Below are 21,152 nucleotides of genomic sequence, written 5' to 3' on the forward strand. Positions count from 1 at the left end.
AGTCAGAATTAAAGAAATGATATTTAAAACATTATATTTCAAATAAAAATAGGCTATATTTTTACCAGAAAAAGAGGAACAAAACCCATTACAGTTGCGATCTCGAATTTGTTCCTTTTATAGGAGAATAATCTAAAAATTTAAACAATCAACATAAAAGTAATTTTCAGTTTCGTTCTTTTAAGAGTAAATTAATTATTATATTTAACAAGATAATTCAGAAACTTTCCTAAAAGTTATACAGAACTGAGTATACAGGACTTGAGTACGATAGAATAAATAAATCCAATACTACAAGAGATGCTTTGAATATCAGATTTTGCCGTATATTAACATTAACTAATATACATTTTTAATATTTGGTCGTATTGGTTATTCGATCGAAATTCACGAATATGTAAAAAGAAAATTCATCAAATTCATCGAAAAAAAATATATGCTCACTGTAGTATAATTAACATAAAGAGGATTCGAAAAAATATTAAGACTATTATTGCGATCGAAGGTTAAATGTCTCAAACAACTCTGCATTAAATGTATATATGCGATAAATTTTCTAAATATTGAAAATGCCAACAAATGTTTCAAACGATGTTAAGAGAGACAATAATTATTTGACTTTGAAACGATCTTGGAGAGCCTTGTGAAAGTCACGTTTACATTATTAAATAACAATATTCTTTATTATTTATTCTTCTAGTTAAACATCGAAGTTATTTCGAAACACTATCTATACATGTATTTTGCATGGATCGTTGTTGAGTTATTAAGCTTCAAATTTGGTGTATCTCTGGTATTAGTATTATCCGATATATCTCGTAATTTATTCGGACTTTGTGTATTTTCAGGTGAAAAACAATTGAATTTAATCCTATTGGTACATATATCGATAAATATAAATATATATATATTTTTTATTCTTTTTTTTATCAAGTATATTTATAGCAGAGATTCTTGTAATAAATGTACTATGTTATAGTAATAAAATAATGGATTCAAACAGAAGCCTAAAAAATGCTGTTGACCATATCATCTACCTGATGTAAAAATCGATAATTCAATCGAAATTTCGGTATTCAGCCAAATTGCAAAATCTGAGACTCGTGGCATCCCTAAATATCGCTTTAAATAAATCAAACATTAGTATCACAGTCTTAACGAAATAATTTTTAATTTAAAATTTAAAAATAACAAACAGATCGAAGTCTTCGAAAAATAATCGACGTTTATTATCTACTTAATTTCTTCTTTCGGGCCATTTTTTGATAATTTTGACCGTAAAAAAATTTAATCATAATTAGCGTAACAGTAAGATACTGTAATAACTATCAAGAAACAATACGGAATGCCCTTTAAATAAAAAAAATATGTTCGTTTTAATATTCATATTTCCATCCTTTGATTAATTTTTAGTCTTTTGTCACATAGTTTTTCAAAACTCGGAAAATGTTGAAATTATAAGTTAACAAAAATCTCGTTCGAATCACATAGAGAATTAAATAATAGAAAGTCAAAGTTTATATATAATTTACATTAAATGAAAGTTATTAAAAACAATGAACTTTTAAGATAACATAAATCAAAGTGAGTTGTTGAAACTAAAAAGTTGACTGACTCAACACATGCTCACCAACAGATCATGCGAAATAGAATGAACAAAAATAGTGGCTCGTCGCCAAACTTATGACGCGAACTAACTTCACTTCAAACTCATTCATTCGATTTAAGTGGCTATTTCGCTGAAACCGCATATATGGCATTATAAAGCAGATAATTTTAACATCGGTCAAACATAATTTATTCATAAAAATAAAACTGTTATTAAAATATCAATGACTAATGTTAATTATTTCTAACACGTGAAATTTATACCTATATAATTCTAAAGCTATTTTGTTACGATGTATTGTAATTTGAATCATGAATTTGCGATACAGTACGTAATTGGTTTTGAAACAGTATCTACACATGTATTTTACATAAGTCATTGTTGAGTTATTAAACGTTTCAAATTTGATGATTTTTATATATAAGACAATTTTTCATAAATGAATACATTATTTTACACATTTTTCATTATTTATCGATATACTTACAGTTAGATATTATTTTTCTTTTTTATATTAAAAATATAATCCTATTTAATAATAATGAAAATATAAAAAGTAAAAGCCGCTAAAAAATTCTCATTTTCGTAAAATCTTCCTAATAATACTTTAACACATCTCCGTTATTTAATTTAATTTCTAATCGTTCCTCTTCCATACAAATATATAATATAATATATTACATTTTGTCGGAATTGTATCGAAGAGTTATCGGCTAATATAAATACTTGTTGTTAAATCAAAAGCAAAAAGTTTCTTCGTTATCGTTTACGAGGAGAAGTGTAAGTACACTTACGAGTTTGCAGAATAGTAGTAACAGTTAACGTTCCTCGTGCAATAGAAATCGCCCAATAATGGCAGGGTCATCAACGTATAAGGCAGAACACTTTGGCGTGGATCCTCTTCGTATCGATAAATGATAAATATAGCCACCACCATCCGGAAATGGTTTTAAAGTAATATGGTCGAACACGGTTTACGACCTATCGCACGAGAGCCGTGAACCGTGCCAGTGCTCGTGCATCTTATGCTAGTCGATTCTCTACGTCCTTGCTGCGAATAGGGTGGTAGAGAAGAGATAGAGTGAGATAGAGAGAGAAAGAGAGAGAAGTAGATAGATAGATAGATAGATAGATAGATAGATAGATAGAGACAGAAAGAAAGAGAAAGAGAAGATCGTTCGATTCTCTTTCACAAGATCTCCGAACGCGATTGCGCTCGCAAGCCAACTTTCGAGTCTTCTTTTTCCTCATTCTACCTAGCAATGTGGTTCGCGTTTAAACATCTCCCTTCCACCACAAGCCCACTATGCGATTTTATTGCGGTCATTCTCCTAATGCTTTGCACGGAACAGACTTTTGCGCTCGATCGCGAACGCCTCTAGTAGAAATAATTTCACCTAATGTCGTTTTTAAGAGATTAAAATCAAACCTGGGAGCCTCCTGCTCTTCACAATCCTCTTTGGGAGGATTTCCTATGGACCATTAAATCGATTATTTGTAATCCCTTGGTATCATTATTGTTTCACGATAGGATAAAAAAGAACTTAAGAAGTTATTTCGATTTTATTTGCGGTTATATAATGATCGCTTTGTTTCGGAGATCTGTGTTTCGTCTTTTGTAATTCCTTTTAATCGATTTCAGGATATATTACACTAAGAAGGTAAAGGTACATTTTGTAGATCGAAAGTTCGAAACTGACCGAGTTAAATATACATATACATAGATATATAATGCAATTAAAAAGTTTTAATAATTAGCCTTACCCCATTTGCCAGGATGTAGCCTAGTGTATTAGCTATAAGTTTTATAATTAGTAGTTTTCCTATGCGAAGCCATAATGTGCATGATGAAAATGTCAAAGTAATAACTTCCTTTCAAGCTTCGTGTAAATTTCCCCATAAATGGTTTCGTTGTTCATAATTACGATATTATACCGTTCAACTAATTTGCTTCACTCATTTGTTATAAATCGATTTTGGTTATTCATATAACAAAACTTGATAACGATATGATATCATGAATATAGAATTTGTTTTCAAATTGGAAGTTAAATTTCAACGATTCGTTACCCACGAGCGTAACATATCCCTCATTTTATGTCGAACAGATGTTCCCGATGTTTCTTTTTCTTCTATTTTCAAAAGGTTCGAGTTTGCGAGGATGTAAAAGACGATTATTTCTTTTTCCGTTTTCTCTTCTGTTTCTACTTCTATCCCTTTTAACGAGCGACGCAGTTTCGATTTTCGAATCACGTAGATCTCGTAGTAGCTTAACACCAACCGTTAAAACGCGACGGCACGTATCTTCATAAAGTTAATCCCGATACGTTTATATTATTCCACCTTTAAAGAAACATTTTCCTCGTTAAATTTCCACCGTTCCGTGAAGGCGTATCAGGATCTTAAAACGAAATGGAAAATAATGATTTCCTCTTTTAAACTGGTATAGAAATCTGCGTTAATAGTTACCATTTACTTTACGTAAAAAATAAAAACAAATAACGAGATAAGACATGACACAATAAGAGAGAGAGAGAGAGAGAGAGAGAGAGAGAGAGAGAGAGAGAGAGAGAGAGAGAGAGAGAGAGAGAGAGATAAAAAGAGAAAGAGAGAGAGAGAGAGAGAGAGAGAGAGAGAGAGAGAGAGAGAGAGACATAGTCAAAGTTTCGGCAGTTTGTAAGGAGGTACGAGACACGCCCTCGCTTCTGCTCTTCTTCTTCGGTTACGCTCGAGGGATAACGTAGTGCGGCTTCGTCGCCGAGTTAGCTCGACACCGAGCATTCTCTCTCTCTTTCTCTGTCTCTCTCTTTCTCCTTCTCTTTCTCTTTCTCTTCCGCGTTCTCACGTTCATCCTCCTCTCTCTATTTCGTAGCAGACGAGGTGAGCCTTGTCTTCTTTATTGCCCTGTTGTTCTCATCCTTGCTCTCTCTCTCTCTCTCTCTCTCTCTCTCTTCATCTGTTCCTCTATATATATATATATATATACATCTTTATCTCTTTCTCTCTCTCTCTTTTGTAACCCTTTCACAGAGTACCAGTTTCACAAGTGAACGTTTCCACCCTTTCTGTTCATGGACCTAACATTGGAGCATCTTTGTTCTTCTTACTTTCTTCCCTTTCGTTTTCTTTCTCTCTCTCTCTCTCTCTCTGTCTTTCTCTATCTCTATCTTTCTCTCAACCGGTCAGATTTATTCGAGAGGCAAAATGTGCTTCGGACTCTTATTTCTTGTCTGATACGGAAGAAAAGGGTGGGGACAGCGTGTAGGTGGAATAGGGAGGACGAGACGGCACCCTTTTGCAGGGACGAGTACGAGAACTGTGGAAGCTCCGAGTGCTTCGACGCACCTGCTCGTCCGTAAGGGATGTAATGGTTCAAAGGGGGTGGTGGGAAAAAGGGAGAAATACGATAGAAGAGCGAAAAGAGCATTGCCGCGTAACGACGCGCAAGCGGCGACAACGACGACGACGACGACCTCCTTTTTCTATCTCTCCTTCTTTCTCTCAAGAATCGTTGATCGTCTTCGCGATATAACGAGTTCTCCTCTCGGTGTTCTCCTTCGAAAATTGCGATAGCACAAATCGAGTCTTGGATACGTTACTCGCGTTATATCGAAGACCATTATGACTTTTATTTTCTTGCCGTCGTAACGTTTTCTCATCAATCTGCGAATGCTCGAACATATTTATCAACGTGCTCGTTCTTGTTTCGTTTTGATTATCGAACAAGTATTTAAACAAATGTTTATCGTTGATTCGTCGCTCGATGATGTAACCACTGTTTTTGTTTTCCTCCGTTTGCTCTCTTACTTTTGTATTGTTTAATTTATTCACGAAGTTCTAGTCAGGTCGTTAAAAGGTGAACGTCGTCGATAACATCGTATATATTTACGTATGTATAAGAGTAAGCTTTGGCTATTTAATTTTGTTCCTTTTCGTTTTAGTTTATCCTTTATTTGAATATATGTTAACCGAGATTAACGTTAATCCGATAAAAATGCAATAGCTACTAAAACGTTAATATATAAGTTGAAATGTAAAATTCACGAGTATTACGATATGGACAAATGGGAAGAAAGAAATCGTTCAAATAGTTCTTTTTATTAGATCTTTGATACATTTTTTATATTTTTCTTTTTTATTGTATTAAATATATAAGAGAAATCATGAAAGTGGATAAATCATAACTGTGAGGATAATTTAATGCTTTTATCAACGATATTGATAAAATCAATGACATTGACGAATAACGTTGAGCTTGTTTTCAATTTTTACAACAGCTGTTAAAATTTATAATTAATATAACTTTGAAAAAAAAATGTAAATTACATTTTTATTAGATTCAAGCATGCGTACGATTAAAAGTACAAATAAAATGAAGATATTTCAAGTATGAGAAATAAAGTGATGAGCGACATTCGAATTAATATATGAGTTTGCTTTTGCTCGACGTAGTTTTGGAGTACTTTGTTTTAAGATATATAAATCTTTTCGTGAAATTCCGAGCAAATTAATACGAAAAAAGAAAATAAAGATACGGTAATAAAAATGGTCAGCAATAATGAAAAATATGAAAGCATCTATGTTCAGATGGTTTAGTTACTTTCTATGTTCGTTTCGTTCACGTTTCATTCTTGTTCCACTTATCTCACATTCAACCGTGTAACCGTCCAAAATATATATACGTAATGATACGTTAATTGCTGGCCTCCTGTTATGGTAACAAACAAAACATATAGGATTGCATATAGCTGTCCTGAAACACATTTGCCAGGGTGACCTGCGAGATAGAGAGAACAAGAGCACCGAACGAACGTATTTTTGCGAAATTCGTCGAGCTCGTTTTTTGGAAACACATGCACACATGCACATAGACACAGACACAAAATAAAAACTTTTCATATATGGAGCCGCCTTCTCTTTATTCCCGTAAAAGCACATAGTGTTGGTTTAAAATGGAATTGAAATTTATTGGGATATTTATACTATAACGTGGAATTATCGAGGTCAAATTTTTTGATATTGGTACAGGCTGACCCGTAGAAAGCCTTTTATTGATGGTTTTTGTTATAAAATCGATTCTTTTCTCTATTAAAACGCGTGATAGAATTTGTATTCGTTTTAATGATAATGAAAAATAACGGATTTATAAATTCCATCGTTCGCAAAATTTAGAAACGAAACCGGATTTGTCTCGTGTTTCTAAACTGATCTAGAAGAATAAGATTATACTATATTTTATATTTTATTTCATATTTTCTAGTCGATAATTTCTATTTATTTAATCGTTTAGAATGTAAAGGAAAAATTCAAATTTCGTTGTTTGTAGTAATTTCGATAGGATGGTATTTCGAAGGATAGTTTATTGAAGTTTAAAGGGCTATAATCATTTGTACAGTTCAATACGAGATAGTGAAATTTAACGATAGAAAACGAGTGTGAATTGATTGTTTGTTCGGTAATGTGGGTTTGAGAAATCCATAAAGAGGTTCCTTTTTCAATGGTGGCCCTAAAGAATGGAACATGAAAACTTCTTTTACGTCACGAGAAAAAGTTCCTCCGTTTTAAATCGTCACACCACGTGTTTCCAAAGAGACTCACTGAAATTTCCTAGGAAGGATAAGATATCAGGATTTTTATCTCGTTCGGTTATATCTTTGAAACCGTTGTCGTACGTTCCTTCTCCTTTTTACTGGACCTTCAAATTTCTTCTATGTGAAAATCTTTTCTCTAACCTTGGATATTACCAGAACGCATGGTTATATTATATGTTCGTACGAAAAATTTTGCAACACCTTCATATATTTAGAGGTTTGAAAAGTTTTTAATTGATCACGCGACAAATTTTAATTGGAAGTTTCTTTAGAAAAGGTTGAACTTTTTATTAATGCTTAATGAGAAAAATAAATTCTTCGGTTTATAATTTAACTGATTATATAATCCTTCGTTTGACGACTAATTAATTTCCATAAATTCAATTAGAATAAAGAAACTATTAAATTTATAACAGAATAATTATTATATTTATCATCTCTCAGAATTTTTCATTTAGTCGAATCAAAAAGATATCCTCGTTACAAAGTTGCACGATTATAATTTATACAAATGATTTGAAAAGAAAATCTGGTACAAAGGAAATATCAATCAAATTTCACAAATTTTCAGTTTGAATTATGTAATAGGGTAGTTCGTGTTTATGAATCCCTTCGTGAGTTCCCAAATTTAAGGAGAAAAATTTCGAAGAGACCTTTCTCTTTCTTTGTTGAAACGTTTTTCTAAATCGTAGCGCCACCTGAACTCGAAAGAAGTTTACGTTCAAATATCTTAGAGGGAGAGCGAGATTTTCGAATTTCGATATCGCTCTGCTGCATCCTTGAGAATCTTGGGAGTTCTACTTTCATCCTCACTGGACGACGAAATTTTCTTCCTACTTTACTTCACTCTCTCTTACTTCTCTCTCTCTCTCTCTCTCTCTCTAACATTACTCGGGCGACTTATCGAGTTACAAAGACGTATAGCGTTGAAAAGCGATTGGATCTTCCAGACCACCGTGACCGTCTAGTAGAAGGAGAGAAATCTTCTGGGAACTAGATCGGTTTTCTATGCGAGTATGTGTCTATGTATGTAGGTATATGAGCCAGCGTAAAGAGAATGTAATATATAATACATACATGTAATATATGCATAACGCGTGCACGCGCGTATGCGTGTATGTGTCTATCTGTGTGTGAGAGAAAGAAAAAGAGAGAGATACGTTTAGAGGATATAAAATTAATAATTTTATTAATGTTAATATTTTGATAGTAATATATTGAAAGTAAGTCCTATTTTCAAGTAATACAATTAAATATCGTCCAATATCAAATACTCTTCGGTTGAGATATTCGATAGCCACATTGTATCTTACACACAGTTGGCAACGAGTTTATCGATTACCTATAGTTTCCACTATCTCGGAAACGATACTTGCCAAGATCGATAACCGATACGGCAGTTTGCTATCCGATTCATATCGGTTATTGTCCGATATCGAAAAAAATCGGTGCCTCGTTATCAATCATTAAAGAATTTTTCCTATCATCTAGTTCAATTTTTTACGCTTTATTAATTCCTTTTATGAGTAGCATAACTCCAACGATAAACGAAATTATTTGATAGAATCATTCTATCAACCTGTAATTATAGGATTTTACCAACTACTTTATCGAAACAAAAAGAAACGTTGATGGAATTCGTTCGGATTTAATCAAACTTAAGGAAAGCAAACGAATGGGGAGGAAAAAGAAGAGAAAAAAATGTCTGTTCCAATGGAACGTAAAAGAATTCTCGAAAAATCTTTTTCGTCTCGGAGGAGAACGATCGACGATTGTTCGGACACCCGGTGTGTCCCAATCGCTTCTGTGTACGTAGATTTTATGTCTTTCTGCCTTTATGGTATGCGATAATTTAGAATTGGTGTCAGGGACAGGGTAGCCGATCTATATGCATCGGCAGCCGTTGCCAAGGATCCCGCCCATTCTCGAACTCGAAATACTTATTTGGAGAAGCGTAGACCGGCCGTCTCCAAGAACAAATCGACCATAAAGATTCCTTCGGTCTATGGCGGAGCCCTTTAAGATTCTAAATGCAGATCTTCTTGCGACGACCACAACAGATTCGCATGAAAGATCGCCTCGATGGAGTTCTCCAATATTCTTCTTCTTCTTCTTCTTCTCTCTCTCTCTCTCTCTCTCTCTCTCTCTCTCTCTCTCTCTCTCTCTCTCTCTCTCTTTCTCGTTATCTTATTCCTTCCTCTTCAATTTTTCGTCCTTGTAATGGCAACGACCGTAAATGTATTTCCATTTTCGCATTCTTGGCAAATGCGACAAATTTAATTTTCAAGAACGTTCAAGAACGTAGTTTATTAGGAAACAGAAAAATATATCATTGAGTATATTTTAGCGAGTATATTTTAGTGAATTTGAGTAATATTATTATTATTAATTATAATTGATTCATACAATTAAATCAAAGTGACCTTTTAAAACAAATCGGTTGAATAATTCTGTTATTTTTGGTTTGAAAAAAATACTTGAGAAAATGGTGCAGTATTTTAAGAGGCACGTTTGATGGCGAGAAGAATTTTTTTTCCAGGTTATTTTTTCAAGAGATTTCAAGATCATCGGTATTTTATTAAATCCTACGATATTTGTTTTTTTGCACGAATTGATTTCTCATGATTCTCTATTCCGAATAAAAAAATTTTAGGATATAATGCAGAAGAATTATTTTAAGAAATATTTTATAACACTTATCAGTTAATTCACATAATTGTAATAAGTATCCTTTTTTTTGCAATTAGAAAAAAATGTTACAGGAAAAGGATAAATAATTCGGTTATATATTTACGAATAAAGTGGATTATATAAATTACAATTCTTTCGCAAACGCACATTAAACGTGATAACGGTGATAAGAAGGTGAACCACAATCTTGTTTCAACAGCAAGAATAAATCATAATGAGAGAGAAAAGTAAAGAGAAGTCTTATATATAATTTACTTAAATAGATATATGTAGATACTAAAACAGAAAGGGAAAAGACACAAAAATTATGAAAAATCTACATACATAGCGTAGAGCCATCATTTTGCTTTAGCAATAAAAATAAATAATAATGAAAAAGAAAGAGAGAGTAAGAAAAAGTGGAAGAATATCGAAGACATCGAAATAATGATTATTATTGTCTTCAAAGTATTAACGTGAAAATAAGGGTAGTAGATGCAAATGGTTTTATAATTGCAAAAATAAAACAAACTTATAAGCTGGAAAAGAAAATGAAGGAGAGGGAAAGAAAGTGACTGAGTAAGAGAGAGAGAGACAGAGAGAGAGAGAGAGAGAGAGAGAGAGAGAGAGTAAAACGAAGTATTACGATTAAAGTACTGCGTGCACATTGTCGGTGCAATCTAAATCAAGCGTTTATACACCACACGAAGAACATTTTACTTGTACACCGGCAAAGTACCTTCTATGAAAGCCACGTGCTCGTTCGTTCGTTCGCGCCTCGGACTATATTGCTCGTAATAATGCATAATAAACGGTTATTTTTCTCTACCATCATCTAGTCCCCTTTCCCTTTTCCCTTTCCCTCTCTCATTTTCTCGCATACTCGGCGTTACACGTTTATGGAAAATTAACACTGCACGAGGTTTTACCCGGTGGCCGTACAAACAACAAGACTGCATGATAATCTTCAAACGTTTATAACAATATACGTTCGTTTTCTCGTTTAAAATCGCTTACAATATTTTACTTCATTTCTTTTCCCTACAAGGAAGAGAGAAAAGAAAAAGAAAAAAATTAGGATTTAGAAAACGTAAGTGAGATTATAAAATTCTTGTTTATTTTCTCTCGGTTATTTTTTTTTTTTTGTTATCTCCGACACGTGAGAAAAGTCTTGTGAAAAAAAATGTTGAAGAAATATCTTCTTCGATTAATATAGAAAATCAAAGCGTAGGGAAAAAGAGATAAATATTACGAGTATAATCGTACGGTGATAATTTCTTAAATCTGTGGTCAGAAATTGTTGAAAAATAAACGTTAATGAATAAGTATAACGATTGGTAGTAATGATAACGATAAAACTAATGGAAAGCCTGAAAAGTTTCTAATTAAATTTATCTTTTTTTTTTTTTTTTTTTTTTTAATGAAAATAATTAAAGGATAGAAAATATAAGCGAGATTATAAGATTATTTCTTACTTCCTTTTTGTTCGAGTTTTTTCACAATTTTCTAATCACAACTATTAAAATCACGTATGTATATCAATACCTGTAAGAATATCGGTCATTTTTGAGTATTACTTAACCGGTGGTAAAATTCACTTATCGATTATAGAGATAGGTAGACAGATAGATAGATAGTAGTCATAATTTTTTTTATCTTTGCGTCTCGTCTCGTGAACTTTCACTAATAGCCAAGTGATCATTTTACTACTATCTCAAAAAAAAAACCTTCTACATTTATTCATTTTCGTTTGGAAAACTCAATATTTCGAACATGTATCAGTTAAAAAACTCACTCTCGTTATAAGTGAAATGACTGTGAAAATACTATCTAGAAACTGGAGAATACTATCTAGAATATCATCTAATTACGTCAGTCATTGTCTCGCCCTTCGTTTCGCGTTAACAAAACTAACTCATCTCGGTTTAACTCAAGAACAATTGAAACCGTGTTATAATGACGGTTCTTTAATCCGGTTTTTAGTTGGTACAAACTCAATCTCTAGTTCTAATAAAAACTACTATCTCTTGCAGTTCGAACTCATCGAACAGAGTATTTGTTGAGAACAAAAACTGACAACACCGAATACAATAAAATTGTAGTTGTAACCGAATATCCTTTCTTTTTTTTGGTTCCATTTTTTTTTTCATCGCACGATTCCTACCATCCGAACCAGATCTTTTATCAAGTTTATATGACACTCACAGTTATCTTTTTATTACCGTCGGCGTGAAAAAAGGTTGATAAAATTATTTCGAAAAAAATATCTTCCTTGATTGATATTGAAAATCTTAGAGAAAAAAGGAATTATACATTGATCCAATAATTATCATCGTCCGTATAATCCAATAATTTCTCAGATCCGTGATCAGAAATCGTAGAAAAATAAACGTCGACAAATAAGTATAACGATTGACAGTAATGATGGCGTTAAAATTGATGATAACATTTGTCCTAAGAAGTATCTAAGTATCTAATCTACCTCTTTTTCTTAAAAAGGAAAGCAATTAGATGATAGAAAACATAAGTGGGATCATAAAATTCTATCGTAGTTTCTTTCAATTATATTTTTATTATCTTCGACGTGAGAGGAACGCCCTTGGAAAATATTTTGGAAGAATTTTTCTCTGATTAATTTTGAAAATCGCTCTGGGAATATACCCTGGTCCAGTAAGTATTACGAGTATCATCATTCGACAATAGTTTTCTGGATTCGTGGTTGGAAATCGTTGAAGTGAGTAAGACGGTGGTAGTAGTGATGGCCGAGATGGTAGTGGTGGTAACACTTGGCCTGAGAAGTTCTTAATCCGACACCGACGAAGGTCCATGCGAGAGGTCGGTGTCAAAAGGCTGGTTTCCCTGGGAACCGGTTAATCTTTTTCTCAGCCCGTAGGGACGCGGACCGGTACGTGACTCGCGGAATAGACCAAGCCAGGATAGAGAACGGCGGGATGGGTAAACTTTTATTAAAAATCTAATTGGATCGGAGCTCGGGGCCCGAGGGCCATTTCGCCGTACTCGTTCTCTCTCTCTTTCTCTTTCTCTCCCTCTCTATCTCCGTTTCTCCTACCTTCTTCGTACATTTTACTTACTCCTTCTCTCTCTCTCTCTCTCTCCTTCTTTCTTTCTTTCACTTTCTTTCTCCTTTTCTCTCTCTCTCTCTCTCTCTCTCTCTCTCTCTTTTCTGTCATGGACGTACGTTTCTCTGTGCACCACTAGGCTGCCACTGGAAGGATTTCAAAAGGACGTAGACGGTGTAAATCCGTCGCGGCTCCTTAACTTCGTCGCACTCTTCTCTCCGTTTCTTTTCCCCTATCTTCTACCTCTCCCGTTCTCAGAAGCTCGCTCAGCCATTTCTTTTACTTTTATCTTTTCTTCGTTTCCTCTCGCTGCACCCATCGGCTGCATTTCATTAATCTCGGATTAAATCTTCGGCTTCTTTTCCCCTTCTTACTTTCTCCGTCTTCTTTCCTTTTATATAATCTATATGCATATATATGTACGTTTCTCTCTTTCTCTCTCTCTTACTTCGAATCAAACCGCATTCGAAGTTATTAGACGCTTCGACTAGCCCCGACTAAAGCTATTATTATTCATCTTCATTATTACGTACCTTATCATTCAACCGGTTAATGATTTGGTTCGTGCTTGAATCGACGTAGAAATCGATTTAATAATTTTTAGGATTATTATGCGAGCTCTTTATTGTTGGTTCAGTCACGTGTTATCAATTGATACTCGATAATAGAAATCGTTTAATAACGCTTTTTTAAATCAGAATTTAAACATTGTTTTTGAAGAAATAAATTCCTTAGATATGAAATGCATCTGTACATAAGTAAGAAAAAGGAACGAGTGAAAGACATGATTTATTGTCTACACGGTTTTGTTTATCCTTTCATGCATTCATAATCGAGATTCTTTGTACATTATTTGCATTTCACGTATTATAAATGTCATATATACAGGATGTTTCACCTAACTCGAGTAGTTGAAATATCTTTGGAAATATATCAAACTCGATAGAATCATTTTGAACATTTTTACAAATAAATGTTTTGCTTCGAAACGTTTAAATTTTAAATGTTTTTGTTCAAAGTTCAATAAATTTATATCCCGAAGGTCAATAAATTTATATTTTAAATTTCTTTTTTTTTTATATTTTTTATATAAACGACGAAACGGTAATAACAATATGTCGATCGGTTTACAGAAACATATAAAGTAGTTTTATATCTCTCGAGAAAAATGATCTTGACTAAAATTCTATGTTAATTTAAATAATCGTTTCCTTTTGAATCGAACGATTTCTTTCTTCGACATATTTTCTTCTTTTACTTCGTTACAACAGAAATATATCAAGTTCTCGAATCAGTTGAAACACCCAGTGTAGTTCTATATTATATCTAAGGATATATAGAAGTGAAGGATTTTTCCATTTTCGATCCAATTAGCAGAAGCCCCGAGGGTGTAAACGATTATTCCGTTACTAGTTTGCTAAACGATCAACGCGTAACATCGCAACGATTATCCCATAGACGACACGAATTTAAAAAACTCATAAATGGTATACATATATATGTGTGTCTATGTATGCGTGTATACGTAACGAGTAATTTTAACGAGATCGTTCCTTTCTTTTCTAGAATCCCGATCAACGGGTTCGTTGTCTCGACGAGAACGACGAAGAATTATAGAAATCGAGTATCGATCGAGTACGCTTTTTCGATCACACGTAGCTTGTCGTTTACACGGATATTACCTCTAGATGACACGAGATATCTTGCAATTCGATTCTTTCTACAACGAAGTAAAATTGTTTCTTCTTCGTTTTGTATTTCTTTATTCTTTCTTTTTTATTTAATTCGCCGCTTCGTTGATTCGATACCGTTGTTCGATGAGTGAAAAATGTATTATCCGGGAATTAAAAAGAGTTAAAAACTCGAATCTACTTGTTTGGTCGGAAGTTAAAGGGCCTTTAATTTAAGAATGGCGCGAATTTCAAAATATAATGAAATTTTGATGTTAATAATTATTTTCAGCGAACGAAGAGAAAATTCTACTGTGGTCGTAAAACAGTTCGTTAAATTCGTATACGTATATATACACACACATATATATTTATATGGTATAATACATGCGTATATAGAAATTTATTCCATTTATCATTATGAAATATGAAAAGTAATTCGTTTAGCTTGATGACCAGTTTTGAACGATCGACGGACCGTTAAAATCGTGCTTTCACACTTGATTTGCTCTTCGAACTTTAGAATCGTATTATTTAGTAACATCCATTTCGATACAAATACTTCGATTGTCAAAGCGTTTCCTTTTTCGAAACGATAAAATTTCAAATATAAAACACGACGGGATCATTCAAGGGAGGAAATATATTCGATGTAAAGTTTGTCAGAATTTTAGGTTTAAACGATCGTGCCAGCTGAAATTCACCGCTACGTGTGAACGTGTGTGTGCATGCGTGTATGTGTTTCATGTCAAGTTTTTCGTTGAAAACAGGTGAGTAGTGTGCACGAGTTATGTATCAGTTATCAGAGGCAACTAGAAAGAAAGAGAGAGAGAGAGAGAGAGAGAGAGAGAGGGAGAGGGAGAGAGAGAGAAAGGTCTCGTCGCATCTCCATGATAACGTTACAAGTCTCAAAGTTTATAACGTAGGGCAGGACTGTTGGCAGAGCGACGAGCGGAGATATCGTGCGAATTATGTCTCCCTCGAGCGTAATAATCGTCGCATTCAATTCGATAATTAAATTCAAAAGATAGATCGAAATGATGATTATTTTTATTGCAAAGAAGTCTCTTGAATTATGGTGGACTCGTAAAACTAATCGTACGCCTCGAAATAAATATAATATCGTTTCGGATTTAGGAAAGTCGATGAAAAAATTGATTCAATCGCAGCAGTATCGATTAATAAAGATTTTTAATAAATTCATATTGGGACACAGATCTTTTCGATCTATTTGGAATTTCGTAACACGTCAAATACGATCGGCCGGTCGATTGTAAGGTGACATATAATCATTTTTCTTAGCCATCGATAGCTCTTTAAGACGCATAAGCACGGGAAAGAATATGTGTCAGGTATAAAATGGCTTATAATCGATCTTCGTCGAGTTTCTTCAAAATTAAATTCAACGAGAGAAGTTATTTAAATCAAATAACAATTTCTTTTAATTACAATTTAAAGTTCCTTAAATTAAGATAAGATTATAATAAATTTATAGGAATTTACGATTATGTCTGACACTAACATGACGAGTACATCGTGTTATTTAAATTCGAGGAAGAGAGAAAGAGAAAGAGAAAGAGAAAGAGAAAGAGACAAAGAGAGAGAGAGAGAAATAAGAGACACGAGAGTAGAACGAATCGGTCGTGGTGTCGAATCACAGAATAAGAATAAGGAGTGTAGAATGGTCGGAAAGGGAGATGGTAAGGGTTCCAGCGGCTCGGTAATAACGTTACAAGTCGGAAGTTGGGGAAAGTAAGTTTGTAACGTGCCAGAGAGAGATAGAGACAGAGAAAGCTCGAGCCGAGCGACAACGATCCAAGATATCGTGGGAATTATGATCCCCTGGAGATACGATCCGGCCTCCGAAATGGGACTAGAAATGGTTTCTACCGTAACTTTCGCGACATCTGCCTTCAGACTTTCGTGACTAAATAATTCAGACAACTTCCGATAACGTTACTTCCTTCGAACTATCCTGGCAACGTGTAGACCCTCTTTCCTCCTTTTCTCTTTCTAGCTAAAAAAAGAAAAAAGAAAAATAAGAAAAAGGAAGAAACTAGCCAATAGAACGTTCTCTTGTTCTATGTTAGCTCGTCCAATTACGTCGAGCAACGAAGATCGGTCAGTTCTCTCTGGAACCTCTTTCATGTCACGTTCTTCTCTTATCTGCCAAATTTATTTCCGATGAATCATCTCTTCTTTTTCTTTTCGAAGAAGGGCTAGGAAAATAGGGAGAGAGAGAGAGAGAGAGAGAGAAAGAGAGAGATAATCGGAACCATTACGTTCGACGTTCGACTATTACCACGATGTGTTCCTATAATAATACCTCCAGATAGTTTTCCTGATAACCTTAGCGGCATTTCTCTCATTTCTGTTTCAAGACAAATAGTATGTTAGTCGTTCTCTCTTTTCCTCTCTTTTTCTCTCTTTCTCTCGTACTCTCCTATACATACGTGAAAAACTTATCTGACTCTTTCGAGTTTTCCCTTTTTCTATCTTTGGAAAAAAGAAGTAGACAGATTTATCGACATAAAAGTCGATTTTTCAACCAATTAACATCTATTGTTGGTTAGTTTTAATGCTTTTTAAATGTCGTTTAATCGTACTACGGTTATTTTATTGGATATACTTAGATGTGACCTATATGTATGTGTATATACATATATAATATTGATATTTTATTTTGTTCTTTCTTAAACGCGACTCGCTATTTATTTTAATTAATATACGGAGTAATTAGCGACGTCGTCGCAACAGTAATTGAATTACATTTAATACAAATCCATGCTTCGAAAATTGTCATAAAAGTGCGCAGAAGCAAAAAAAGAATGCAAGCTTCACCGGCCTATATAACTTTTTAAAAACTTGATGCTTCGGGCGAGTGCGAGCGACCGCTATTACTTTTTCAGTATACCCGAGTTTTCTCTTCTCCCGTAGTCATCGTGGTAGTAGTAATAGCGATAGTAATAGTAGTAGTAGTAGTAATAGTACTAGGAGTAGTAGTAGTACTAGGAGTAGTAGTAGTAGTGTAGTAATACTAGTGGTAATAGTTGCCGTACGCGACATAAAAGCGAAATCCACGCTATTTGCTCGTATTTCTCTCCTGATCCATATTTTGTCCTTTTTTTTTCTATTACCAACAGACAGGTCGATTCCCAAAAGTAATAAGTTTTCTTGGAAGTTGTTTGTATAATTACATTTGACTCGTTGTATTTCTTGTATGTGTTGCATTTTTATTGCATTTTTTGTGTTGCGAGCTTGGTAGTTGAAATGAGTTCGCCGAAGGTTTCTGGAAAAGAAAAATGAAAAATTCGAAAAAGGAGAAATTCGAAAAAAGAGGGAAAGCATGACTTTTAGAAAATGGAAGAAGGATCATTGAACTTGTTCCAGTTGCAATAATTTTTAACAATAATGATCGTATAGGTAATGTTAATAATAATAATGATAATAATCATGATTATTTATAATTTTATAAATCGACACGATTCTACAAATTTAAGGATCGTTAAATCGAACTGATTTTTTTAATATCATCGGTATCGATAGGAGAAACTTAAGAAGTTCCTTATGAAATCGAGAAATCGATAGTTTCGATTAAAAAAATTATTGATCTATGTAGACAGAATCAGGTAAGCACAATAACATTATCAGGCATTATCTCAAACGAATCAAACGATCATCACGTTAATACTTTCGTGGGAATTTCTAACTAGAAACGGACGAACGGGTCACGAAAGAAAACTAAAGTATATACTATACTTAGTTCCGTACCTCTGGAACCCTTATCCGAAACATCTCCATTATCGCGGTGAAGTTAACGAAGTTGGTTCTCAAGTTTGTTAGCCATTTTGAAAGGGAATCTCAAGTAAATTATCAAATTTGCTCGGTCTATCGTCTTCGACAGTTTTTTCAAGAGTTTAAAGAGTCGAATATCACATTGATAATGTAATGAGTAGGTTGAATGTGAACTCGATTTATCTTAAAGGGATATCTTCTCTGTAGATATATAGCCAGAAGAGAAAAAAGAAAAGAAAAAAGGAAAAAAGAAAGAGAGAAAGAGAGAGAGAGAGAGAAAGCGAAAGAGAAAGACGATCACGAGAGTAACGAATTAATTCCATCGGCCTATAGCCTCGTTCGATAACACGAAAACATCGATATCTCCGTGGCGAGGGATCGTCGAGGGTTGAGGGTGGTAAACGGGGTGGAACGTACGGGGTGTCCGACGCGCTTAAAATTGATGGTTAATTCAAAACCGCCGCAGGGCTGCGACTGAATTTGACCGAAGCAAATAACGGCTACCAGGTTGATTCGCGGGCTGCAGCTGTAAACACGAATAATGGAGAGTACCGATTGGTAAATTGTGTGTCCCGATTCGTCCGAGTGAACGAGCTTGGTGTGTGTTCGTGTCTGTGTGAGAGAAAGAGAGAGAAAGAGAGAGAGAGAGATGGATGCTTCTCTCCTTTTATTCTATAACTCCTATTGCATCTCTCCCTCCATTCGTTAATACTCTCGCTCGAGATTACCACTCTTCCTCCAGTACTACTCGTCGTACTCTCATACGTACGAGAGACGATGTTTGAACTCATTTCAGATATTCCATGTCGGTACTTTGATCCTAAAGAGTAAACTATGTGCTTAATTGCGAAATAGAGTTTTCTTTGGTAACGCGAGGGAAATTGAACGAATGGGATAGAAATATTCTATTCTAGTAGTGTCGTTCTTTGAATCTATGAATTTTATGTTAAGTGAAATTATGAAATATAAATATATAAGATATGTAAGATATATAAATTTCGTGCGAAGTGACACTGTAACTTATTTCACGAAGCGACAAAATGACGTTGCGTCACAAAATGACAAAGTGATGTTGTATATAGTTATACGTATAAGCATTTATTCGTTTTTATTTCATTTTTTATTTTATTTATTTCGTATTGAAATTCGTACAATACGTATATCGTATATACAATTTATGTATCGTATTTAATTTTTGATATCGCATATTCTTTTTCTCATATTTCAATTTTATCTATCTCGCATTTATATTTACTTGAAGCTTCAATAAACAGGACATAACATTCCCGTAACCTTCCTTCTTCTTCTTATGTTTTCTTTTAAAACGTCATTGTACTCGCATGATACTTAAGCGAGGTACGGTGTCGTTGTAACACCAATAGCTCGCGTGTTCGCAAATGTAACATTCATGAAAGGGACCCGCGTGAAACGAAGTGCTGCTATTTGGTTGCGTCCACTGGTTCCATCGTTGTGAAGGGAGTTTTACGAAGCAGTAGTAAATGTACGCGTAGTGGTCAGGCAACAAACGTGAGTCGTGTAGAAAATGGCCGGTAAAAAGACTTAAAATTAGAAATAGAGAAAAAGGAAGAAAGAAAGAAAACACGTAGAACGTTTAAGCATCGATTTTCCGAACATCACATGTTCTTTATCTCTCTCGTTTTCTCTTTTTCTTTCTCTATCTTTCTTTCTCTTTCGTTTATACGTAGAATTAATTTCGACGTTATCAGATTTTGTAAAATATCCTATAAACGAAGGAAATTTGTTGAACGCAAATAAATGTGCAAATGAATTATAAAAATGACTTCAATCTCTTCGAATAAAATTTGTTTATTCGTAATTTTATAGATTAAATATGTATTAACGTTTTCGATTAATGAAATGTTAATCTTTTATGTTCTTATTTGATTTCAGGTATAGAGATAATATTAGAAAACTCTCAAAGGCTTTCAGAGATCGACCAGCGAGTCCATTGGAAACAGCTATATGGTGGATCGAATATGTAGGAAGAGGAAATGGTTTAGCATATATTCGAAGCGACGCAGCAGAACACCCTTGGTATCAGCGTCACCTTCTAGACGTCATTTTCTTTTTAATCTGTCTCTCTCTACTCGTTTTCTATATTATTTATCGACTGATTAGCTTCTTTAATAAAGGAACGAAGACGCGAATTGATAAACAAAGATCGAAGAAAAAAGATTGAAATATTACGAAAATTCATCGAATATTTATTTTTAATATATATAAGGTATTCCTATATCACGATAAAGTATGATGTATAATACCTAATATATAGATATTTATAATTTAACAAATATTTACATAAATAAATATATAGAATATTGATCTTTTGGACGATCATCTTTAATTCTATAATCATTTCCAAGGTAACGTAAACATATTTTTAATGATTTTACTGCGATCTACTGGGTCTCATAAGCGCATCAAATTGTTGCTCTGTCTGTGATACACAGTAGTACCCGTTGCTTTGTCGACGAGTCAAGAAGGTCTTTCTTTCTTTCGTCGTATGTACGTTTCACTACTATTGCGAGTGAGTACTGGCATTCATGGCGGTCGAGAGATAGCGAGTAAGGAATGAAACAGGTATGAGAGGAACGAAGAAATGTATAAAAGAAAAAAAGAGTAAGAGAAAGAAAGAGAGAGAGAGAGAGAGAGAGAGAGAAACGAAAGAAAGGTAGTATAGAAAGAGATAAAGTGTGAAAACGGGCTGAAACGGATG

The 21,152-nt window shown here is 33.9% G+C and overlaps 1 protein-coding gene across 1 annotated transcript in view; it reads left to right on the forward strand.

Moving 5' to 3' along the window:
- Positions 1 to 20,758, forward strand: part of LOC127064740 (UDP-glycosyltransferase UGT5-like) — a 43,665-nt gene extending 22,907 nt beyond the window's left edge. The window contains exon 3 of the mRNA XM_050996245.1: positions 20,327 to 20,758. Within this exon, the coding sequence (XP_050852202.1) occupies positions 20,327 to 20,615 (289 nt within the window). The 3' untranslated portion in view covers positions 20,616 to 20,758. The remainder of the gene's footprint in view (positions 1 to 20,326) is intronic.
- Positions 20,759 to 21,152: the final 394 nt, after the last annotated feature.

Source organism: Vespula vulgaris, chromosome 1, assembly GCF_905475345.1.
Source record: "Vespula vulgaris chromosome 1, iyVesVulg1.1, whole genome shotgun sequence".
In the NCBI taxonomy this organism is placed as follows: domain Eukaryota; kingdom Metazoa; phylum Arthropoda; class Insecta; order Hymenoptera; family Vespidae; genus Vespula; species Vespula vulgaris.